General features: G+C 34.3%; 1 protein-coding gene across 3 annotated transcripts in view; it reads left to right on the top strand.

Annotated features, from left to right (window-relative positions):
- Nucleotides 1-25354, top strand: part of CHD1 (chromodomain helicase DNA binding protein 1) — a 72114-nt gene that overhangs the window by 26409 nt on the left and 20351 nt on the right. For all 3 annotated transcript variants that reach the window (XM_069590183.1, XM_069590182.1, XM_069590181.1), the window contains 21 exons: nucleotides 677-784; nucleotides 1803-1867; nucleotides 3768-3917; nucleotides 4055-4329; nucleotides 5235-5460; nucleotides 5625-5725; nucleotides 5931-6109; nucleotides 6966-7093; nucleotides 7969-8185; nucleotides 8847-8936; nucleotides 9813-10003; nucleotides 10694-10882; nucleotides 11953-12115; nucleotides 12966-13118; nucleotides 15030-15101; nucleotides 15897-16046; nucleotides 18766-18914; nucleotides 19291-19387; nucleotides 19500-19595; nucleotides 21064-21240; nucleotides 24214-24374. In XM_069590183.1, coding sequence (XP_069446284.1) covers nucleotides 677-784; nucleotides 1803-1867; nucleotides 3768-3917; nucleotides 4055-4329; nucleotides 5235-5460; nucleotides 5625-5725; nucleotides 5931-6109; nucleotides 6966-7093; nucleotides 7969-8185; nucleotides 8847-8936; nucleotides 9813-10003; nucleotides 10694-10882; nucleotides 11953-12115; nucleotides 12966-13118; nucleotides 15030-15101; nucleotides 15897-16046; nucleotides 18766-18914; nucleotides 19291-19387; nucleotides 19500-19595; nucleotides 21064-21240; nucleotides 24214-24374 — 3137 coding nt within the window. The remainder of the gene's footprint in view (nucleotides 1-676; nucleotides 785-1802; nucleotides 1868-3767; nucleotides 3918-4054; nucleotides 4330-5234; nucleotides 5461-5624; nucleotides 5726-5930; nucleotides 6110-6965; nucleotides 7094-7968; nucleotides 8186-8846; nucleotides 8937-9812; nucleotides 10004-10693; nucleotides 10883-11952; nucleotides 12116-12965; nucleotides 13119-15029; nucleotides 15102-15896; nucleotides 16047-18765; nucleotides 18915-19290; nucleotides 19388-19499; nucleotides 19596-21063; nucleotides 21241-24213; nucleotides 24375-25354) is intronic.

Genomic DNA, 25354 nt, shown 5'->3' with positions numbered 1-25354 from the left:
CAGTGTTTTCTCTACTTTCAAGATCTTCAAAGGATATAATGTATTGCCAATAGGAGTATTTAATAGAATTCTGCTTCCTTGAAGATACGTGGTAGAATATGCCAAGGGCCATTCTGTTTTAAAAAAGCAATTATAAAATTTAGTAAAACTTGTCTATACATCAGAATGGTGTATAGAGTGTCTCTTAGAGTACCAGTCAAGATAAGATGCTTGGGCTAGAATATACATACAGTTTCCTTCATGCAGGAAGTTTTGCTACCAGAAACAAAAAAGCCTGTTGAACTAAAACTGTGCTTAGTTAATTTGCATTCTGACTCAAGCTCCTCATCTTCACCTCACACCAGTTAAAAAGATAGGTAGCCACACTTGGAATAGCACTGGTGGCATATATTATCCTGTTGTTTTTGACAATAGTCCTAACACCAAAGAATATATTGATTAAGGCTGTCTTATCTGTGAAACTCAACACACCATAAATTATTTATATACATCTAAAGCTCAGCATTTATTTTAATTATATTGCAGCAATATTATTTTACATCTATGTGAGTAAGGAAAATAGTCTATTATTTATTATTTGGAGGCAGTGAAAATGTTGATATTGGTTTTCAATAGATTATCCTTTTTCTAGTTTTCTCAAAACTTTGTTCTTCACTTGTGTATATCTCTATTACAGTTCTGGAAATCTAGCCCTAGTATTTTGGCCGTTCAGAGATCTGCAATGCTTAAGAAGCAGCAGCAGCAGCAGCAACGTCAAGCTTCATCTAATAGTGGATCAGAGGAGGTGACTCTTCATTGTGAAAGCTATTATTTGAAAAGTAGACTTGATGCCTAATTATTTAACTGGGGGCTATTTACGAAATTATGAGAACCAGTAAGGGTATTAGAAGGATAGGAAAATAGCTACATTTAAATGTGCATCAGTAGTCTTGAAATGTAGACATACTTTTATTGTAAGGAGTGTAGTTCCTGTGTGTACACATGAGCACGCATGTGTGTATGTTTGCACAAAAACATTCAGGAAGAACTATAGGTTTCCCCACCTATCCGAAAATGGAGTATCCTTTTTCCTGAGCCAAGTGGTATAAAAAAGCAAAGAGGCTATTCCCTTAGGCCACATCTTGGTGTAATTGTCATGGGAAAAGTGAGGAAAGCACAGATGCTCACAGGCACAGTTCAGAATCCTGGCAGCTCAGTGCTGAGGATGGTCCCAGGGGAGGAGCTTGAAGGTGCCGCTCCGCATGCTTGCCACCTCAGTAACAGCTTGCTGCGAAACAAATGCTGAGTGCTCAGAGCTGGGTTTTGTAAAAGTGAAAATTCTCTTCAGATTTGTTTTAGTTAGTGAAAAAAGTTACTAGTGTAGGTTCTTTTGTAAAAGTTTAGTGATATTAATTGAACTTTCAAAGATTGGGGGGATTAATTGAACTTTCAAAGATTGGGGGGTTATCTGTATATCAAAAACTGCCTATTGAAGAAAAATACTAAATGAGAATTTGACATACCAACAGTTAAGATTCCTTTTTGGGGTCTTACTAGGCAACAGTAGTAGTATCCAGAATGGTAGATTATAAGATTTTATACAAAATGCTGACATTGTAATGTTTACTTAATTGCACTGGCTGTTACATATTTGCAGTAAAAATGTAGTTAGTTTATATGCTAATGTATGGTATAAATGTAACATGGAAAAACTTTACAGTTTTATTAGTAAAGTGAATGTTTAATAGTATGACAAGGAAAAATGTTACTATAGTTGAATTCTAATCATTAACAGCCTTAACTTTTTATATTTTTCTGTACAGGATTCCTCTAGCAGTGAAGATTCCGATGACTCATCCAGTGAGGTCAAAAGGAAAAAGCATAAAGAGTATGTGCCATTTTGTTCAACTGATTACTTTTATATCAAGAAAATCCTAATGATTTATATTTCTTCCTTTATGACCAATTGTTGCCAGAAGTGAACTTCCTGGTTCATGGCATTTTATTAGGTTAATTTAAACCGTGAATTCTTTCATGTTTCTGTGACAACATGGGTTTTTTTTTTGTGCCACTTATCTCCTGTAACACCTCTCCCGTATATTTTTTAAACTTCAGAGATCTTCTTAGTCACAATATCAGAAGATCTTAATAACTTGAAAAACTTATATAGGAATGTTGGGACCAAAGATGATGGATTTCAGATAGTTCTGATGTTAATAGCTATCCTTAATTTGTCTGCACATGAAATTTACTTCCTTTTTAGAACTCATTTAGCAATTCACTGTAATTTCCCAAAGATCTTGACCCAGGAAGTGTTAAAAAATACTTCAAGTCTCAGTTCTGATATTTTAGATAGTCTGAGTTGTTTTTTCTCTCATTTCTTCAAAAACATTGTTCCATTGTCTTGTCTCTCTGTCTTGGATATTCTGCACTTTCACACTGGTGCATCCAGCTTTGGATTTGTTATTTATTTATCCCACTTTATGCACTTTATTTTATGCATCTTTAATGTGAAGATTCATGAGTTTTACTAATTTCTAAAAATTCACTCATTGCATCTCTTGGCATTTTCTCTTTTTCATTCTATCAGTTTCTGTTACTATAGTTAACAGATATATATTTTATCTGTCTTGGATCATACCTATTATATATCTGTTGGATCATCCTTCCGGTCCTCCATGAGTCTTACTTTACCATGTGTTTTAGCCTTTTATGGCTGTGCTATATTCTGGTTGATTTCTTTAGATCTGTCTTTTGTTTTACTAAGTGTGTTTTCAGCTACTGTGTCTTATCAGCTGTTCAACTTTTCCACTGAAATAGTAATTTCTAAACTTAAGCAAAGCATATTTTTAAAATATGAGTAATTTAGGATGATGGATAGATTTTGTTGGATATAAAAATCATTATAATACTTACTATAAAAATATAAAATGGAGATTTTTTTCATAGATCCTGCCTATTGCTATGTCTAATGTGCAAACTCTGGAAAAAAAATCTCAAGATAAAAAATTAGCTTCTCCCATTATGTGTTTTTTTTTTAATATCATAAACCAGATTTTATCATGTGGCTTGCTTATGCAACACTTAACATGACATAGTAGTAATTGGTATAAGCTGTGCAGAGCACTGGAGTAGAAATAGTGCCTTTGATACAGAATGTAGTGTATATGTAATAACTTAATGTATATCTTTCATTTAAAGTTAATACTATAGTAGAATATTAACAGTGAATCCAACATTTTTTTCTTTCTATGTTATTTGAAATTAATTAGACTAAAAATAGTAATAAGAGTTAAGGTAGTTATTGAATGTTGGTTAAGATGGAATGTTATTATTTTTTCTTCAGTTTTTTGATACCTTAAAGTTTCTTAATGTATAATATTTTAAAAATCATTTTTTAAAGGGTATGTTTTTAAAAATCACAATCTCCACAAAATTACAATGAAAGGAATTATTATAGAATCTATTTTGAAATGGCAAGTATAATTAGAATTTTGAAAATTAAGCACTGTGACTCTAAATTAGCATACTGTGTTTTCACCTAAACTCCACTTACTTATGTTACATTTTGAGGTATGATTAAATGATTAACGAAAAACTTCTGGAGCTGGAGAAATCTATGAAGAATATTTTCCAGCATTTTCTTATTCTACAGATATTTGAGTATTTTTATGAGTGAAAATGATATTTTTTATATTAGCTGAAATGTAATTTAGCTTGATTATTTTTATATTTTGTCAGACAAAATTTGCTATATATCTATAAGTAAATATATATTTTATATACAGTGAAGATTGGCAGATGTCTGGATCGGGGTCACCCTCTCAGTCTGGTTCGGATTCGGAATCTGAAGAAGAAAGAGATAAAAGCAGTTGTGATGAAACAGAATCAGATTATGAGCCAAAAAATAAAGTTAAAAGTAGAAAACCTCAAAATCGGTACGTATAGTATGTTCTTGGTTTGATTCTGAAAATTGTTGGTTATAGAAGGTATTCGTTCTTTTTCTTAGAGTTTCTCAAGGCTTGTTTTATGCCAGTATTTCTGTAAAATACCTCTTTCCTTTACTTTTCCCTAGATCTAAGTCAAAAAATGGAAAAAAGATTATTGGACAAAAAAAGAGACAGATTGATTCATCTGAGGAGGAGGAGGAGGATGAAGAAGAATATGATAATGATAAAAGAAGCTCTCGTCGCCAAGCAACTGTCAATGTTAGCTATAAGGAAGATGAAGAAATGAAAACAGATTCTGATGACCTCCTGGAAGTCTGTGGAGAGGATGTTCCTCAACCTGAGGAAGAGGAATTTGAAACAATAGAACGGTTTATGGATTGTCGGATTGGAAGAAAAGGAGGTATTTAAAGAAAAAGAAACCTTCATTTTTGGTTTTGTTTTTCAATAATTTTACTAGAGTGACTTTTTTCCTGAAGACACTTTTCAACTTTGAAAGCTGAGGGTGGAGTTTTTACTTTTATACTTATTTGCTGTAAAATAGACCTTGCTTCTGGAGAAGGGAATGGCAACCCATTCCAGTATTCTTGCCTGGAGAATCCCATGGGCAGAGGTCCCTAGCAGGCTACAGTTCATGGGGTTGCACAGTCGCACACGACTGAGCGACCAACACATAGACACACACATACACACACACACTCCCTGCTTGGGGTTTCCCTGGTGGCTCAGTGGTAAAGAATCTATTTTGAACACTTCATCATACTTGTCCTACCTCTGGTAAGTTTGAATCTGATCTCTCAGTCAGTGAATTCCCACCTCCCTCCTTCCTTTTTCCATATATGTGTGAACATACAGTTTATCTTTCTCTTGACTTATTTTACTTAACATGATGCTACTGAGGTCCATCCATGTTGTTACAGATAGCAGATTTCCTCCTTTTTATGGCCAAATAGTATTCCATTGTATATGTACGTACAATGTTTTTTTAATCCAGTCATCTGTTGGTGGACGCTTAGGGTCTTTCCATGTATTATATGTTATAAGTGATGTACCGGTGAACATGGGAGTGTGAAATCACTTCTACATAGTGATTTCAAGCATGTAGTTTTTAAAGATGATTTTTAGTTAACCTTTCTATTCTAGAATTCCGTTTCTTCTATGAATGTGTAATATAGTTTCCTATAAACTCATACCCTGTTTGTTACTTATTTAAAAGAGCATATATTTTTCTGTTTTTATTCTTGACATTTTGAATTGAAATACTTCAATAACAGAATCACATGGAAGTATTGTACTTTTTTTTTTCAGCTACTGGTGCTACTACAACCATCTATGCAGTTGAAGCAGATGGTGACCCAAATGCAGGATTTGAAAAAAACAAGGAACCAGGAGAGATCCAGTATTTAATTAAATGGAAAGGATGGTCACATATCCACAATACTTGGGAGACAGAGGAAACCCTTAAGCAGCAAAATGTTAGAGGAATGAAAAAATTAGATAATTATAAGAAAAAAGATCAGGAAACAAAAAGATGGTATGTTTTATGTTGGAGTTAAAAATTAGTGATGCTTAAATTCATTTGTTTCAGCTTCATTATTCAAACTGATTCACATTTGAGTGACAAGATGGGAGATTTTGTGCTACAGATGGGATTTAGGGGAGATTTTTAACTTTGTTCTTGGGTTAATAATCTTTCAGGTTGAAAAATGCTTCTCCAGAAGATGTGGAATATTATAATTGCCAGCAAGAACTTACAGATGATCTCCATAAGCAGTATCAAATAGTGGAACGAATAATTGGTTAGTAATAAATGATTCTAATTAAACATTTATTTTTCCATGCTTGAAGTCATCTGAAAACTTAAAAGTTTTGCTTGCATATCAAATACAGTAGCTTGCTCTTATAATTGTGAAACCAGATGGCTTATTTTTACTTGTATAGTTTTTACCAAGAATTATTCCTTGGATAAAATTCAGTGTAAAATATATCTGATTTATCTCACAGCTCATTCCAATCAGAAGTCAGCTGCTGGCTATCCTGATTATTATTGCAAATGGCAGGGTCTTCCATATTCAGAGTGCAGCTGGGAAGATGGCGCTCTTATTTCCAAAAAGTTTCAAGCGTGCATAGATGAGTATTTCAGCAGGAATCAATCAAAAACCACTCCTTTTAAAGACTGCAAAGTGAGTATTGTTTGCCATTTTAAATTATTGAAATTGTATTTATGCATCATAAATATTACAAGCCCACACAGAGAGTTGGATCCTGATTTCATACAGGCTACAGGAGAGAACTATTTGGATGGTAGGTCCTACAGGAAATGATATTCCTGTAATTGCTGTGTGGCACTGTCTTCTAGCCTTGGTGACTGAAGCTTGTGTCAGAAAGATAATAAATTGGTTGGTGGCAGTTGGCGGAATGGGTCAGGGAGGTCAAAAGGGGAAAATTTCTTGGAAACAAGATGTATATGCTTGATTTAAAAGGTAGTGAATATTATCATTGATGATAGGAAAGGAAGAGAGGGATGTCCCCATAAGAAAGTGTCAAGGACTGCCTTGCCTAATACTTAAAAGTTACTACTGGTGATGGTTTGGGGTCTGTGTACTACTAGAATTTGTTTTCTTATTATAAGATTTAATTAAATTCATAAGGGTAATTTAGAAATGAGAAATCAAATGGAAAGTTAAACCAGTTTTATGTTTCATTTCTAGGTCAGGGCTGGAACTGTGGTTAAATGAATGAATTTAACATAGCTTTTACTTGTGAAACATGTGAGATCCAAGTATTTCAGCAAGAACTCACTTTCATTTCAGCAATGACCTCTGTCATTTTTTGTTCTGAAAAGAGACCAGAATATTTCACTGTACATTGTTATAGAAAACAGACTTCTTTCAGTCCTCATGTATATTTTGTCATGGAATTTCTGAGCATGATGATTTGAGATGAAATTTTAAAATTTATGGTAAAAGCTGAGATCTTCGTCTTTTAATATGATTTCTTATGTTTAATAATTCATGTTAATATTTTTTTCTACAAAAGGTATTAAAACAAAGGCCAAGATTTGTAGCCCTAAAGAAGCAGCCATCCTATATTGGAGGACATGAAGGATTAGAATTAAGAGATTATCAACTGAATGGTTTAAATTGGCTTGCTCACTCTTGGTGCAAGTATGTATATTTTGAATTGTTTATTTAAAATGATAAAATTTTTACAAATGTGCGGTTTGGAAAAGATTTCCACCAGCATAAAGGATAAGACAAGACCCTCTGGTATTTATATATAGGTCTTTGAATTTCCTATTATATAAACAGTTGTTTAGTTGCTCAGTCGTGTCTAATTCTTTGACCCCATGGACTATATAGCCTGCCAGGCTCCTCTGTCCATGAGATATCCCAGGCAAGAATACTGGGGTGGGTTGCCATTTGCTTCTCCAGGGGATCGTCTCTGCCCAGGGATCAAACCTGTCTCTATTACTGTCTTGGCAAGCGGGTTCTTTAGCATTGAGCCACCAGGGAAGCCCTATATAGACAGTACTTCTTATATTAAAAAGAAAAAGAACTTTTTGATTGTTGCAATATTTAAATATGTTTTAATTGAAATCAGAATATGTATACATTGTTTCACAGTGTCCTGGACTGTCTCTCTTCCAGTTATTTCTAATAGCCAGTTTGGCTTCTGTTTTTCTCTTCCTCTCTCCTGTGTCTCCTACTCTCTTTTTGGCAGTGTTGGTGACTAGGGTGCAGTTTTTTTTTTTAAACTTTAACATAGCTGTAGTTTTATCTGGACTCTACCACTTGTAGATGGATTGTATCCTTATCTCCATAACTGACTGTAAGTAATTCTGATAATTTTTAAGCTGCTTTTATGTTCTAAAATCATAAACTTTCTCTTATACTATTATAGTTAATAAAAATGCATATTGTAAATAATACCTATCAGATTAATCTGATTTAACTTCATATAAATTTTTACATGAATTATATATAAAGGTTACTTATAAATTTGAGTATTGCATACATGATTTTTGTTTTTCATTTTGCAGAGGTAATAGTTGCATACTTGCTGATGAAATGGGCCTCGGAAAAACAATACAGACGATCTCATTTCTGAACTATTTGTTTCATGAACACCAATTATATGGACCTTTTCTGTTAGTAGTACCACTCTCCACTCTCACTTCCTGGCAAAGGGAGATTCAGACGTGGGCTTCTCAGATGAATGCTGTGGTTTATTTAGGTGACATCAACAGCAGAAACATGGTAAGTTGTTTCACCACAAATTTAGAAATTTAGACAAACTCATCTTTGAGGACAAATCTTTGATTGGTCTTTATAAAGTCTTAGTTTCCAGCATTAAACTTGTTACACAGTAAGATTCATCACATGTTTGATTGGCTTAATAAAAATTAATTTTTGTTTTAGTGTTGTTACATATATTTTTTCCTGCCTTATTATAAGTTTCAAATATACATGAAAGCCTACAGAAGAATGTAATAAAATCTCTATGTCCTATGTCCAGCTGCACAGTTTTAACTCTTAACCTGTTTTGTTTCATCTGTCCCTCTACATGATACTTTCCTCCCAATTATTATTGTCAAGCAAACCCCAGACATATTTTATCTACAAAAAAGAAATCACTTTTGTTTGGTCAAATGAGAAGTTCCTTCAGTGAAAAGCATATATTAAAAATTTGCCTGTTAAAAAACTGTGGCTATTTTTTTTACAGAAGATTTTGATATGCTGGAGTATTTATGTTTTGCTTATAAGTAAGATCAGTGTAGCTTATACTGTATAAAGAATTGTTAAAGTTTTTATGCATAAACATATAGACACATTTTTTGTATTTTGAATGGATTTTACTTCAGATACTCAAGTAAAATTATACTTCTGAAAAAATGTTTGTTTTGAAATTTCTTGATAGATAAGAACTCATGAATGGATGCATCCCCAGACCAAACGGTTAAAATTTAATATACTGTTAACAACTTATGAAATCTTGCTGAAGGATAAGGTATGTATTAATCTGTTTTTCTGTTTGGTGTATATCAGTTTTTCCTTTATATTGTGGATAGGATGAAAAGATAAACATAAATCAGTGGCCACCAGATTCAAAGTCTGTGGATCAAGTCCGGTTTCTCTGTTTGTTTTTTTTATGATCCTTGAAGTAAGGTTGATTTTTACATTTTTAAGTGTTGTAAATACAAACCAAAGGATATGAAACCAGCTTGGTATAGTGTCTGTTGATTTGTAAGGTCTCTAAAGAGGAGGACGGATCACACTACCACTGGGTAAATGCTTTATAGCTATTATCTTCTTTAATTCTTCATAATTACTTTATAATACACTTCTGTCCCTTTTGTGAAGAAAAGTCAGGTCTCAAAGAAGTTGATGAACTTGCCTCAAGTCATGCAACTTTTAAGTAGCAGAATCAGGCCCGTCTCCATAAGTCAGAGACCTTTGTGTGTATATTGTAAATAAATAATTCATAAAAATCATAGCAGTAAATTGTAACTACACTTGGAGTTAGACACTATTCCAAATTTATTTTCTCCAAATTAACATTAATGAGGTTTCTACTGGACTTAGTCTGTAAACATTGTTTGTGAAATTTTTTAATGACACTGTAGTTTTTATTTTCAGTATGTAAGCTAGTAAAAACTTTCACTTGATGATTATACTGTTTTTCTAATGGCTGAGTTAGTCATGGAAGGAACTTTGTTTTTCATTCTGAGTTACTTGATATGAAGATTCCAATAAATTTTAGAATAGTACATAATTTTTATTTGAAATATTAGACATAGGTTTATTTTTAAATTTGCCTTATTTTAATGATTTGAATTCCATTTTTCTCTTGAAATATTAACTACATTCTTCTGTTCATTTTAAGGCATTCCTTGGAGGTCTGAATTGGGCATTTATAGGTGTGGACGAAGCACATCGATTAAAGAATGATGACTCTCTTCTGTATAAAACTTTAATAGATTTTAAGTCCAATCACCGTCTCCTTATCACTGGAACTCCTCTGCAAAACTCCCTCAAAGAGCTCTGGTCTTTGCTACATTTCATTATGCCAGAAAAGTAAGATAAATTAAGATACAATTTTAATGTTGGTTTCATTTGCTAAGTTTAGCAGGAAAGTAATTAGTGTAGATAATAAGGTCAGAAGGAGGTTTTATTGTCGCAAACATTAGATCAGAGATTATTAAGAAAAAGAAATGGGATGGAATAGAATTTGAAATAATATTTTTATTTAATTTTGTAAATAAATAAGCTTGAGCCATAGAGAATAAATTATAACAGTTGATTTTGCATGTTGTTCAGAATATCCATTTCTTAAAAATGGAAATAGTATCATTCTTAAGCAGTAGTAATAACAATAACAAGGTATTGTTAGAAAATTCCATTTTCTAATAATTTTAGGAAAAGCAGACTAAAATAAATAAGTTGTCCAAGGTCATATACATATTTTCTTTCAATAGATGTATAACTTTCTTTGAGAAATAGTTTAGTGATAATTACTCCCATACTTGAAAATATTTCATCTTTATTTAACTCAAGGAAAGTAAACAATTTTTCATAAAATAGCTTATATTTTACATCTGTAGATATACAATGGATTTCTTGGAAGGATAGTTATTAGAAGTGATTAATTTTAACTAATTTATCCCCCCTAAAAATCTGTATTTTGTTTATATCTGACTATCCTGTAAAATATCAAATGCAGTTTGACTTCTTTTACTGATTATTCCATTTGCTTAAATTTTTAAGGTTTTCTTCCTGGGAAGATTTTGAAGAAGAACATGGCAAAGGCAGAGAATATGGTTATGCAAGCCTCCACAAAGAGCTTGAGCCATTTCTGTTGCGGAGGGTTAAGAAAGATGTGGAAAAATCTCTTCCTGCCAAGGTTGAACAGATTTTAAGAATGGAAATGAGTGCTTTACAGAAACAATATTACAAGTAAGCTGTAAACAGAGCACATGTTCTGAGGTGCCCCCTAGCCCCGACTGAGTCTTAGAGAGCAGTTACAATTCTTGAATTTTAAAATAGGTTTATTGTATGGCATAGTGAGGCAGAGAGATTTAATGGCATGTCTAAGATCACGGGTGATATAAGACTAATTCATCTTATAGCACATCATTAATTGTGTTTCTTTATTTTGTACTATGTTACGTTATAGAAGGTTTCTTTTTAAGTTTCAGGATTGCCATGATACCAAGGTATTATGTAATTCTGATAATTATGTTATTGACAGGTGGAAGTGGAAGCCAGAGAAACAAACTTAGAACAAAATTTTAGGCCCCTCTGCTTTTTGAAAAATGTTAGTAAATCATATTTTTCTTACGGAAAACTTCAGACCATATACAAAATAGGATAATATAATAAACTCCATCACTCAAACTTGGTCTTCAGCTCATAGCCAGCTGCCTTCACTTCCCCTATCCTGTCGTTTTGAGACAAATCAGATAAAATTGTTTCAAGTTCCTTCGAAAACTAACCTTGTAAAAAGGAAGAAAATAAAAGATGTTAGACAAGGTAAATCATGGTGAGAGGAAATGTTATGCATAATTTGCAGTAATAGCCACTTATGATTTATCTCTTAAGTTACATGTGTATTGTGTAACTGTTTTAGAGAAGGCAGTTTGGCTAAACCAGATATCCTCATGAGATGTGAGGTATCTGCATTAGTTGTCCAGCATAGCAAAATTTGTTGGAAAGTTAACATAGATTATAAAGTTGACCATTTTAAAAATAAATTTTGGGGTAAAGGATTAATGCACTGTGCACTGTTAATTCACTATGTTATGCTAAGCCTTTACTGTGTATAGTTAATGGTTTAAATAACTATGTGTTGTCATGGTCTTATGAATGAGGTTCATTTAATTTTGTGAACAAAGTTTAGTCCTTTGTCTTTGGAGTTGAACTTCATAATGGTGCAGTTTTACTTCGGTACTTAATTTTTTTAGTGATTTTAGAATTCATCCTGGTAATTCTGCTACATCATTTTCATAATCTTTTTTTTTAAACAGGTGGATATTAACTAGGAATTACAAAGCCCTCAGCAAAGGTTCCAAGGGCAGTACCTCAGGCTTTTTGAATATTATGATGGAGCTAAAGAAATGTTGTAACCATTGCTACCTCATTAAACCACCAGATAATAATGAATTCTATAATAAACAGGAGGCCTTACAAGTAAGAATTTTAAAATTTTATTACTTCATGGTAAAGCAAAATGTTTCAGCTTTAAGTGAAAATGCCACAGTGCTTTAATATATTGCTTAGATGTTCCTTTTGGTTAAAGGTGTATTTAAATAATGGTGCTGCTTATTTTTTAGTGTTTTTTATTTTAAAGTTATAATTTATCCGTTTAGTCATTTTGATAATTTTTTTAAAAAGCTGATCTAACCATGGTCTGTCACACTTTTATCCAGCAAAAACCCCTTAGTGTATTTTTTGTGGTGAAAAAAATTTCACTAATAGTGATTGTGCTGAATTTGTGACATGGCAAATGGTAGTCTTAAGGGCATCTGGACCTTAGATCTTCCTCTTCCTATCACTTCTGGAAGACAAGTGAAGAGTGTGAAGAAGGCGCAGTTGTCATCCAGCTGTAGTATTGCTTTGAAGTGCTGCCAGTGACATATAAATTAGAAGACATTTCTCAGTCTTTCAAAACCTTTGATTACTTAGTTGTTTCTTCTTTCAGTGTATTAGTTGTTACTTAGTTGTTTCAGCTAAGATTTTTTGGAGAAATGGTGTGATATCTAACAAATAGAGTGAAACGGTGCTTTTTTTTTTTTTTTTTTTTTGGTCTCCAGAAAATGCAGCAAAACCTAGGTGCTAAATGGCAAGGAAAATTTAGCTTAAGTTGTCGAACTAATTGATCAAGGTTCTGAAAATTTTGAAAACATAAACTATTTCATCATTATGAAAATTAAAAATTTTAATTTAAAATGAAAAAACTGAAGTGTTGTGAGACATTTGTTTCATTCGATACAGTTCTTTTAACATGTTATAACAATTAAAATTTATTGTTTCCTTATAGCACTTAATCCGTAGTAGCGGAAAACTAATTCTTCTTGACAAACTGTTAATTCGCCTAAGAGAGCGAGGCAATAGAGTTCTTATTTTTTCTCAAATGGTGCGGATGTTAGATATACTTGCAGAATATTTGAAGTATCGTCAGTTCCCCTTTCAAGTAAGCATTTCATTTTGTCTTTTTTGTTGATTTAAATTTTATCTAATCCCTGGGCATGTTTGAAATTCTTTTGTACATGAAGAGTAGATTTTATGTAACCTATACTCTTTTTAAGAAAATAGATCTGTTCAAAAAGTTTTGTCATTATTCCTTTTCTTTTTCTTCTTGACTTTACATTTAACAGCAAAACAGTTTTTCTTCGTGTTTCTCTTCTATGTTCAAATTAAAGGGGCAGCCTTATGTATTAGGCTTTAGTCTGAGGAAGGATAGGAGAGAGCAGTACTTCTGGTGTTACCTGAACTGTTGCAGATTCTGAAGATTGTATGCTCATAGTTATTCTAGTGCATAGTTTGCTGAATAAAAATACATGACTTTAGAGAATATACCAAAAAGCAAAAAAGGCTTATATTCCATCTATTCAATATTTTGAAATTCATTCAATATAATTACAGCTCATAAGAATGTTTGAGCTTCCCTGGTGGCTCAGTGGTAAAGAATCCTCCTGTCAGTGCAGGAGATGCTGATTCAATCCCTGGGTTGGGAAGATCCCCTAGAGGAGATGGCAAGTCACTTCAGTATTCTTGCCAGGGAAATCCATGGACAGAGGAACCTGGCAGGCTGCAGTCCATGGGGTCGCAAAGACTTGCACATGACTGACTAAACAACAGCAAATATGATGAATGTTTAATAGAGTCAGTCTTAGTAGTTTACATCTAATTTATTTAATCCTTAGAGCAATTTTATGAATAATACCTGAAACATAGCAACTAGCATATGCAGCTAATGAATGATGTGTATTTAGTGCAGACAGTAAAGTAGAAGTAGTATTACAATGATGAACCTCATCACACATAATCCCTGCTCTGTTAGAGCTTACAGTACCATGTGGGAGACAGACATTAAGCAGGTAATGAGAAATAAATGTAATGTTATGACTCTGGTAAGTGCTATGAAGAACAGATGTTGGGTGATATCAACATGATTGAGATACATCTAGTCATTTAGGGGGAAAAGTAAAAAGAATGAAAGGTTTTACTAGTTGTAATTTTTCATGAAAAGCAAACTTGGTACTTTAAAAAAGCTTTTGATTTTGGACTTCTCTTGCTTAGCTAATGTTTAGTAAACACTCAACATAGAATATGTCAGGCACTGTGCAAAGTGTTTTACTCTGTTCTGTTGCTGTCTGAAGGAAGTAGTACTTCCTGTGTTCATTTACTGAGGAGGAAACTGACAAGGGAAAAAGGCAAATCACTTGCTCAAGGCACTGGTGAGCAGTAGAGATGCTCAGATGTGGGCTGTTCAGCTAGAGCCTGTGGGGCCCTGAATCAGTGATTCTCATTAAAACAGAGGGCTTTTGCTGAATTCCTCTTATAGTTTCTGACTCAGTAAGTCTGAAATGGGTCTCAGTAATTTGCATTTCTAAGTTCTTAGGTGGCGGTGATGTGTGGGTCCATAACCACACTGGACTTGAATCAATCAGCGCTTTTTTTTTTTTTTTTAACTGTGGGCTCTAACCCATTAATGGATCTGAGGATCAGTTTAATGGGTTGTTCAAATATTGTACTAACTTTTTTTTAATGAAACAGATAATAAAATAATGAGGGTATTTCACAGTACACTGTGTCATGAAACTTGCTTTGAGTGTATACTGTGTACTCATTCACATGTAAAACATACTCTTATAGTGGGTCTCAGGTAAAATGACAGCCAGTGCTATTATTTACTATTAGCAAAAGTAGTTCCTGTGGTTAAGAACACAGACTTTGGAGACAGATTGCTTAGGCATTGCTTTCTTACCTATAAGTACCTTCTGGTCTTATCAAAAGCAGGACTGCTTTTTCCTACTTGGTTTTAATTGCTTTTTAAAGTTTTGATTCTGTTACAATGTAGTATTTTAATGTTCTATTCCAGAGATTAGATGGATCAATCAAAGGGGAGCTGAGGAAACAAGCTCTAGATCATTTTAATGCTGAAGGATCAGAGGTATGAATGCTTTCAAAATTATAAATAAATTGTTTCAGTCATTAGTTACAGTTTTTTAAGAAAAGTGTTTTTGGTGGTAGCCAGTTTTGATTTACAAGTGAGGTTTTAAAATCCATATTATCTGTTAAATATGAGGAATTTTACCCTTTTGTATCAATACTATTTCAATATAGGACAGTTAATTTGCTTCTAAATAAACTAGCCTGTTTTGATTTAGAATTCTTTATGAATTGTTGTTTATTATTCCCATATATATTTATATTGGGGAGTCTTGTTTACTGGCTTTGCTAGATACATTTTGTTAGTAATTTTAAAACTATGTTTCACTTTTATTGGTAAAATACCTTTTAAAGAACTGTGTTAATCTACTGCAGTGCTGGGCCTTCCTTGTTCCACACGGGCTTTCTTCAATTGCAGGAAGCACGGGCTGCTCTGAGCAGCCTGCAGGCTTCTCCTTGCAGTGGTTTCTCTTGTGGAACTGGGGCTCTAGGTGCGCAGGGTTCAGTAGCCGCAGCACAAGAGCTCAGGGGTTGTGGCTCACAGGCTCTCGAGCACCAGCTCAGTGGTTGCAGCACACAGGATTAGTGGTCCCACAGCATGAGGGATCTTCCCTCTCCAGGGATCAAACCCATCTCTCCTGCATTGGCAGGTGGATTTTTTTTTTTTACTACTGAGTCAACAGGGGAGCCTGGTAAAATACTTTTAAATTCAGAAATTCAGTTATAAAATTCTCACATTGATTATTCACAGTCACAGTTAAGAATTTAAAATTGTGCCTTTTATATTTCCTTATAGGATTTCTGCTTTTTGCTTTCCACAAGAGCTGGAGGTTTAGGAATTAACTTAGCCTCAGCTGACACTGTTGTTATATTTGATTCTGATTGGAATCCACAAAATGATCTTCAGGCACAGGCTAGAGCTCATCGAATTGGGCAAAAGAAACAGGTATTTTTTATCCTTCTTATTTTACTGTTTCAGAGTCTTTTTTATCATCAGTGTTTAGAATTTATTTTGGTTTATCCTTCTTGTTGAAACATGCATATTGTTATTGAACAGAGTGCCGAGGAGCTTAAATTTATCAGAATCACCTGGAAATTGACAGAACTGAGAAAACTATGCCTGAATAGGATCATGTACTCTTTTTTAGATCATAATTCTGTTCACAGCCGTAGAATATAATGTGTTTCATTCAGTATATAAATATATATATTTAAAAATATCTTCATATACTTAACTATTGAAAGGGATTTTGCTTCGTACATTGTTCCTTTTTTGTTAGCCGTGTACCCATAGGACTCTCCTTGCAAAATAGCCATTCTCATAATTTTTGTATAACTCTCTGGAACAGTTGTAATAGCCCTTGAAAAAAACCATCTGACATCTTTTTGATATCTTGATCCTTGTGTTTTAATTGCATTTACCTCCATCTGGGATAGTGCCTGAAACTTCTTCAAAGCAGGAGGTGATGAACAAGTAGCACAAAAAGGCTTAGTACATTTTATTTACTTTGTAAACATTCATATTTTCTACTGAGAAATCCATAATATAAAACAAAAAAAATGTTTTACACAAATAATTCTCATAAAAGAGAGGGAAACTTGAAACAGGGATGACAACAAGCCAAGACAAATTATAGACTGTTAAAAATGAGAAAGTGAAGAGACAGGATATTCTTACAGGTGAACTGGGCCTAATGTATTTGTGAAGAGACAACATTTCTGTGTTATGAATGAAATGGGGAAAAGTGATTAATTGCACTGATAGATATCTCCTACGTTGAAATCCTCAACACATGGCTAGACAAAACATTCCACTTACGCTACTTAAAGACTTTGGCCACCACATCCTCTAATACAGGGTAGAAGAAAGAGGAAATATTAGGAAAAAAACCACTAAGACAAAATACTATAGAAAGCTGTGTGGTAGACCTCTGGGATGAATACCTGAATACAATCACAAAATAATGAAATCAACTTTCTTTTCATTGTGTTAAAATTCTTTTTTTAATGTAAGTATATGTGTGAAGTATGTTTCATTATTAATGAGATAGATTATTTCATGATTGATGACGTATAAGATTCCTATGGCTCATGTACTTGCTATTTTAATAGTCAGTCAGTTCAGTCGCTCAGTCATGTTTGACTCTTTGCGACCCCATGAATTGCAGCGCGCCAGGCCTCCCTGTCTATCACCAGCTCCTGGAGTTCACTCAAATTCATGTCCGTGAAGTCGGTGATACCATCCAGCCATCTCATCCTCGGTCATCCCCTTTTCCTTTTCCTCCTGCCCCCAATCCCTCCCAGCATCAGATTCTTCCAGTGAGTCAACTCTTCGCATGAGGTGGCCAAAGTCCTGGAGTTTCAGCTTCAGCATCAGTCCTTCCAATGAACACCCAGGGCTGATCTCCCTTGGACTGGTTGGATCTCCTTGCAGTCCAAGGGACTCTCAAGAGTCTTCTCCAACACCACAGTTCAAAAGCATCAATTCTTTGGCACTCAGCTTTCTTCACAGTCTAACTCTCACATCCATACATGACCACTAGAAAAACCATAGACTTGACTAGACGGACCTTTGTTGGCAAAGTAGTGTCTCTGCTTTTCAGTATGCTATCTAGGTCGGTCATAACTTTCCTTCCAAGGAATAAGCGTCTTTTCATGGCTGCAGTCACCATCTGCAGTTGATTTTGGAGCCCAAAAAAATAAAGTCTGACACTGTTTCCACTGTTTGCCCATCTATTTCCCATGAAGTGATGGGACCAGATGCCATGATCTTAGTTTTCTGAATGTTGAACTTTAAGCCAACTTTTTCACTCTCCTCTTTTACTTTCATCAGGAGGCTTTTTAGTTCCTCTTCACTTTCTGCCATAAGGGTGGTGTCATCTGCATATCTGAGGTTATTGATATTTCTCCCGGCAATCTTGATTCCAGCTTGTGCTTACTCCAGCCCAGCGTTTCTCAGGATGTACTCTGCATAGAAGTTAAATAAGCAGGGTGGCAATACCTCTTCCTATTTGGAACTCTTTAGACTCAGGATAATTTAAAACCGTTTTAAAAAATCATTTGGAAGGCTTAAAGGGCACAGGATAATTTGTCATTGTGCCAAAATGTCCATTTTAATGAAGAATGCCTGATATTCCGGGTCCCAGTGCTCTACATGCTGGTGAGCCCAATCACTGTGAAAACTAACAGTGGTCCCTGAATGGGGGTATTGTGTGATATAGAACCACTGACTTTGAGAAGCAGGGCAAAATCACTACACATTGAGTTTTGTCTTTTGCAAAGCTTTTTTTTTGTTGTTAATGGCAGAGCTTCATCATTAACTTAAAAAATAATTTGTGGGGTTTTAGATTGTATGGAACGATGAAACAATCAAAATTGATGGAACGGGTATAAGCTTGTCATAAGTTTACCACCACCCCCTTTCCCAGCTGAAATATAATTTTAGAAATTACTGTCATTTCTTTAAAAAAAGAAAGAGCAAACTGACCAAAGTATAAGGAAGGACATAGTCTCAAATAATCTTTAAATTGAGGAAGCTTTTTTGCTTTTGACCAGTGAGTATTTCATGTTGGATGAATTTCAGGCTGTAACCAGTATTTGGGCATTTAACATTAGCAGAATGAATCATTACTGTGCTTCAAATTCCATTGTGTGTATCTTTACAGGTGAATATTTATCGTCTGGTTACAAAGGGATCAGTTGAAGAGGATATTCTTGAAAGGGCCAAAAAGAAGATGGTTTTAGATCATCTTGTGATTCAAAGAATGGACACAACTGGGAAGACAGTACTACACACAGGTTCTGCCCCTTCAAGGTAGTTACTTTTCTCTAAAAAAAAAGGTTGTTACATAATCATACTATGTTCATTTTTCCAAAATGCTACCTAGTGTAAGCAGGCACTGAAGCACTGTATTTAGTGTTGTTGTTTTACGTTTCAAAGCACTGAGCTAATTCCTGGTCAGTGGCATACATTCAGTGAGTGCATGGTTTTGCCATTCTAATTTAGTAATCTTGGGGGGAAGCCCTAGGCTTCAAGTTCTTTAGTATGTATACTAGTAATCTTTCACTTTTCTAACTGTGTCATATTAACTGTTACAAAGGTGACTATGCCAATAATTCATTAAAGTGCTATGTAAATGTTAAATTTGTGACTGTTAGTATTAAGTAATTTTTGTTTTTTCTAATTTTAGTTCTACTCCTTTCAATAAAGAAGAGTTATCAGCCATTTTAAAGTTTGGTGCTGAGGAACTTTTTAAGGAGCCTGAAGGAGAAGAACAAGAGCCCCAGGTTAAAAAAAAAAGCTTGTCTCAAAATGTGTCATTTTTAAAACTATAAATATAAAATGTATATATCTTAAAACATAATAAAGCATATTTAAAGTAAAGATTTCTTTTTCTAGGAAATGGATATAGATGAAATCTTAAAGAGGGCTGAAACTCATGAAAACGAAGCAGGACCTTTAACTGTAGGAGATGAATTACTTTCTCAGTTCAAGGTAGATTTTCTTTTTGAATTTTTCTTCATAATTATATAAATTGGAGAAGGTGGGATTTGTCTTTTGTCATTTAGTATTTTATTCATCTTTTTTTAGGCAGGATCAGCAGGGTAATCTTAAAAAATGCTAAAAACATCTTTGTCTTAAAATTTGCAGTGATGTGTAAAAATTTTTCTTTCTTCTTCTGACAAACCAGCAGTGAGTGACATGATTTGAAAGGTGCCAAATCATTTTCATAACTGAAGAGTTTTAGCTGATTTTTATTGCAGCAGTTTTTGACATTAGATTAATTTAAGCATTATCCCAACTAAGAAAACGCAAGTAAATCAGACAGAGTAAGCAGTAATACTGATAGATACCCCTGGGTTAGGTGGTTTAGTTGCTAACTCATATCTGACTGTTGCAACCGCATGGACTATAGCCCAGCAGGCTCCTCTGTCTATGGATTATACTGGCAAGACGACTAGAGTGGGTATTCATTCCATTCCGTTCTTCAGGAGATCTTCCCAACCCCAGGATTGAATGTGGGTCTCCTGCATTGCAGGCAGCTTCTTTACCAACTGAGTCACCAGTGAAGCCCACACCAGGTTAGGTGCAGCCTAAAAGATTGCAGGGAGTCCTAAAGCAACATAAGTGAACCAGCCCCAGAGTAATGTGTGTGCCAGTTGTTTAGCGTAAAAAAGCAGATTTCTCTGCATCCTAGCCATTTTCTACGAGCTGAGGTTTTTAAGGATCAATTAATGTCATTCCTTCATTCAGCAAATACTTACTGAGTACCTGCAATGTGCCACACACACAGAGCATAGTTTTCTTGTCTTTCCAATTACCTGTAAGCTTTAATGTCCCAGTATTGGCAGTTAACCTTAAAGAGTGCTTTCTGTATATCAAACTCTGCACACTTCTTTAAATGTATTGTTATTTAATCCTCACAAAAGTTAGTATGCTGTTACTAGCTTTTCTTTTTTAGAAATGAAGAAACTAGCACTTAGGGAACCTAAATAAATTTATCTATGGTCTCTGAGCTCCTTGTGTCTTGTCATCAACTCTTCAAGTACTTTATTAATCATAAAAATAAGAATATTGGGTTGTTTTACAACACTTCGTGTTTAATGGACTGGTGTGGTAATTACTACAAAAGGTGATTTAGTGTGATACTCTATAAATTTGTTGTTACTCTGTTAACTTCCTCTGGTTCACTTATAGTAGTAATTTTGTTGATCAGCAGAGCAAAAGAGAATCATTCCTGGAAGATAATTCTTAGAAGTCATATGGTTTGATCTACTTTGACCTCATAAAGAAGTAAACTTAGCTTAGCAATCATATTTGGTTTAACCCATAGTCATATTCATTATCCTAGGGCTATTTGTTATCTTATTCTGATATGTTTTGTCCTTCCTGCTAAGAAAGAAAAAATGTAAGGATGAATAGTTCTTTAATTTTATTCTGCTAAAATTCTGGAATTTATCAGGTTGCCAACTTTTCAAATATGGATGAGGATGATATTGAGTTGGAGCCTGAAAGAAATTCAAAGAACTGGGAAGAAATCATTCCTGAAGATCAAAGACGACGATTAGAAGAAGAGGAAAGACAAAAGGAACTTGAAGAAATTTATATGCTCCCCAGAATGAGAAACTGTGCAAAACAGGTGACTTTTTAATTTAAAAGCTGTTTCTGTACTATAAAGAGTATTTACTCTTGGACTATCTTTTTAATGAGAAATATTGGTGCTTTTATTGTAATGACTTCATCGGATTTAATAATGCTTGTCTCATAAAATTAGTTGGAAAGTATTTGATCTTAACTATAACCTAAATTTTATAAATATACAACTATCAATATATTTTTCGAATGAATGTGGTTGGTTGTTTCTAGAAATTTGTTCATTTTATCCAAATTGTTGAGTTCATGAGCATAAAGTTATTCATAATAATAGCCCCTTACTATCCTTTTAGTGTTTATAGGGTATTTAGTGATTTCCCTTTTTTTCATTCTGTTAACGAAATTAAAAGACACTTACTCCTTGGAAGAAAAGTTATGAGCAACCTAGACAGCATATTAAAAAGCAGAGACATTATTTTGCCAACAAAGGTCTGTCTAGTCAAGGCTATGGTTTTTCCAGTAATCATGTATGGATGTGAGAGTTGGGCTGTGAAGAAACTTGAGTGCTGAAGAATTGATGGTTTTGAACTGTAGTGTTGGAGAAGACTCTTGAAAGTCCCTTGGACTGCAAGGAGATCCAACCAGTCCATCCTAAAGAAGATTAGTTCTGAGTGTTCATTGGAAGGACTGATGTTGAAGCTGAAACTCCAGTACTTTGGCCACCTGATGCAAAGAGCTAACTCATTTGAAAAGACCCCAGTGCTGGGAAAGATTGAAGGCGGGAGGAGAAGGGGATGACAGAGGATGAGATGGCTGGTTGGCATCACCGACTCAATGGGCATGAGTTTGAGTGAACTCCGGGAGTTGGTGATGGACGGGGAGGCCTGGTGTGCTGTGGTCCATGTGTCGCAGAGTCGGACACAACTGAGCAAATGAACTGAACTGATTGGCATTTTTTTTGTTGATCATTCTAGCTAGAGGTTAATTTTATTCATCTTTCCAAAGAGCCACCTTTTGGTTTTATTTTTTATTTTTCTGTTTTAAGTTCATTGATTCTGTGTTTGTTTTTCTTTCCTTTCTTCCTTCTTTTGCTCTCCTTTTAAGTGTCTAAAGATAAAAGCTTAGATCATTAAGACTTTCCTTTTCTAATAGCTTTTTTTCAAGGTCCTGCTTTTTCTGTACCTGGTGAGTTTATGTATTTATTTATGGCTCTGCTGGGTCTTTGTTGCTGCTCGGGCTTTTTTTCCCCCTTTGTTGCAGTGCACGGGCTTCTCATTGTGGTGGCTTCTCTTGTTGTGGACCACAGGCTCTAGGGTGCTTGGGCTTCAGGAGTTGTGCCACTTGGCCCATTGCATGTGAACTCTTCATGGACCAGGAATTGAACCTGTGCCCCCTGCATTGGTAGACATAAACTCTGGACCACCAAAAGTCCCGACATTAGCATTTGATGCTGCAAACTTCCGTTGACCACTGCCTTTTCTGAATTTCCTAAATTTTTAATTTGTTGTGATCTCATTTTCATTTATTTCAAAGTACTTTCTAATATCTTTTGTGACTTCCTCTGTAACCCATAGGTTTTTTAAGAAGTGTGTTGTTTAGATATTTGGGGGATTTTTCCGGGTATCTTCATTGTTGATTTCTAGTTTAATTCTGTTATGGTCAGAGAACATACCCTGTATGATATGAATTTTTAGAAATTTGTTGGTGTTTGTTTTATGGCTCAAATGAACAGAATGTTAGATTTTTAAATAATGGTAGCAGTGCCATGCCAAGCTATATTGGGTCCTGTGGCAAGAGGAAAATCTTTAGAGTCTTTGCATTAGCTTCCGATTTTTTAGAATACTGTTGTATTTCAAGATTATGTCTTGATTGTTGAATTTTTTGTTATCTCCTTAAATTTTGAGTCTGAGGCAAATGAACACACCCCAGACTGCCCTGCCAGGTTTGGTTTTTCTTTTCCTACAAGCATATTAGGTCTTCTGTGTCCTCAGGTCTGTAGGTGAGAAAGATCTGGCCAGGCTTCCTGACTGTCCCCTCAAAGGTGACTCTCTTTCTCCAGGCCTTCACCATGAAGGAAAGTTTTCTGTAATCTCCAGCCCCATTTCCAATCTTTCTCTTGAGCACCTGGTGTAAGTTGGTGGAGGTTTGTGAAGTGCCTGTGAGTGGGTGGGTGCAGGTTCTCCCTGTGTCTTTTGTCCCCAGGAATCCTCTCTTCTCATGGCAGCTCAGTCGTTAGCAAATGTTAGCTGACTTTTATCTTATCTTCTTGTATGGTACTTGATGTCTACCATTCATCCTCTTCACAAGTAAGCCAGTGTTCGAGTTCCACCTCTTATAATCTGTATTTCCTTACTTTTATCCTATTAGATTGCCTTGTGATTTGATGTGTATAATAGAAGTTAATGTTTTGTAGATTAGATTTTTTTACTTCTATGATAAAAGTGACTTTATTGGCAAGTGTTCCTTTTCATTTCTGCTATCAGGAAAAATATCTAGGAATGATATTGCTGGGTTAGCAGAATGATCATTTTTAAGGCGTTTGGTGTAATATCAAATTGCTCTCTGTTGTATAAATACCCATCAGAGGTGTTTGACTATCTGGTTTTCATTACCAGTACCAGTATTGGCTAGTATTAGTTAGTTAGTATTGGTCAAGTTGATGGAGTAACTTTAATTACACTGCATTGTTACTTTAATTCAAGTTTTTAAAAATATACCAGGAAGTTGTATAATTCTGTTTGTTATATGATTAATCACTGTTAATAACCTTTCACATATTTTTACAAAAGGACGATGGATATTTTCCTGCTGGTTTACAAGAATATTTTAAGCATTAAGACTATTAATATGACTCTTTGACGTTAACCTGCTGTATTTTTTGGAGTTTTTTTGCTTTTTAATTTTGTTTATAGACTATTTTTTATATGTACATGTTAATTTTGTCAGTCATAATGCTTTCGTCGCTCTTAAAACAGAAGCTTTACCTAAACATGGGCAAAATTTTGTTTTCAAATTCCAGATTAGTTTCAATGGAAGTGAAGGGAGGCGCAGTAGAAGTAGGAGATACTCTGGATCTGATAGTGATTCAATATCAGAAAGAAAAAGGCCAAAGAAACGTGGAAGACCACGAACTATCCCTCGGGAAAATATTAAAGGATTTAGTGATGCAGAAATTCGGCGGTAAGATGACATAAGACCATTTTTACTTCAGCTTGGTTTTAGTAGGGGGTGAAGTTAAAACAGAAATTCCACAAAATACAAAGTTTTAGAAGAGGCAAATATAATTGTGTGGGGATTGGGTGGTTCTGATTTTGGTTGGTCTTTATGAGTAAAAGATGAGTTTGGCATCTACGCTGTGTTATTTATTGTTACTCTGTTTGGACTGCTAAATTATTTTGGTTTTATTAATGTGGTTCAGAATAGTGGTCCTTTTGAGTGATGAATGTGTACTTCAATACATTATTTATTAAAAATTCTCACTGTATATGACTCCCAACATTACTCTTTATGTGGGAGTAATTTAGTTCCATATTTTTCTAATTTTTTTACGGTGGGGTGATTGGTTTTTTGAAAATAACCATGTTAAAAGTGTTTGATATGTCCAAATAGGAACTGAGGTAAGATTGGCCTTACAGATAAATTGTAGTTTTCTTTCAAAATATATTTATTTATATATATATATACACACAGCTTTATTTATGGAGGATGGGATAACAGTTTATTTTGTTGACTATGTAATATTTTTGTGTATGAAATTTGTGAAAGGTTGTTCATTATTGTATTTTCAGAGTTTGTTGTTTCTTTCAAACTATTGTTAACTCATTTCTTTTAAATCATAGACCTGTCTGATAAAGTTCTTCCTCATTTTTTTTCTACCAGAAAACTAAATATATTGTTAGATTTTATTTAGGGTACTTTTATGGCCACCTGATTTGCTGGACTTTCTGTCTTTAGTTGAAGAGACAATGCAACTTCTACTTTTCCTGGATATTTTCCCTCATCCATCAACCACTTGGGTAGCTTTGTTCCTAAGTAATACTTATTTTTCCATTGTTGGTATAATGCCATATATCTGATTTAAAACTATATTCAGTAAATTTTTATCAACACTTAAAATGTGAGGTGGTGTAATATGATTGAGAATTCTGGAGACACTTCCT

The sequence above is a fragment of the Ovis canadensis genome, chromosome 5 (assembly GCF_042477335.2).
Source record: "Ovis canadensis isolate MfBH-ARS-UI-01 breed Bighorn chromosome 5, ARS-UI_OviCan_v2, whole genome shotgun sequence".
In the NCBI taxonomy this organism is placed as follows: domain Eukaryota; kingdom Metazoa; phylum Chordata; class Mammalia; order Artiodactyla; family Bovidae; genus Ovis; species Ovis canadensis.
Note: the sequence above shows the minus strand (reverse complement) of the source record. Positions and strands in the feature narration are given on the sequence as shown.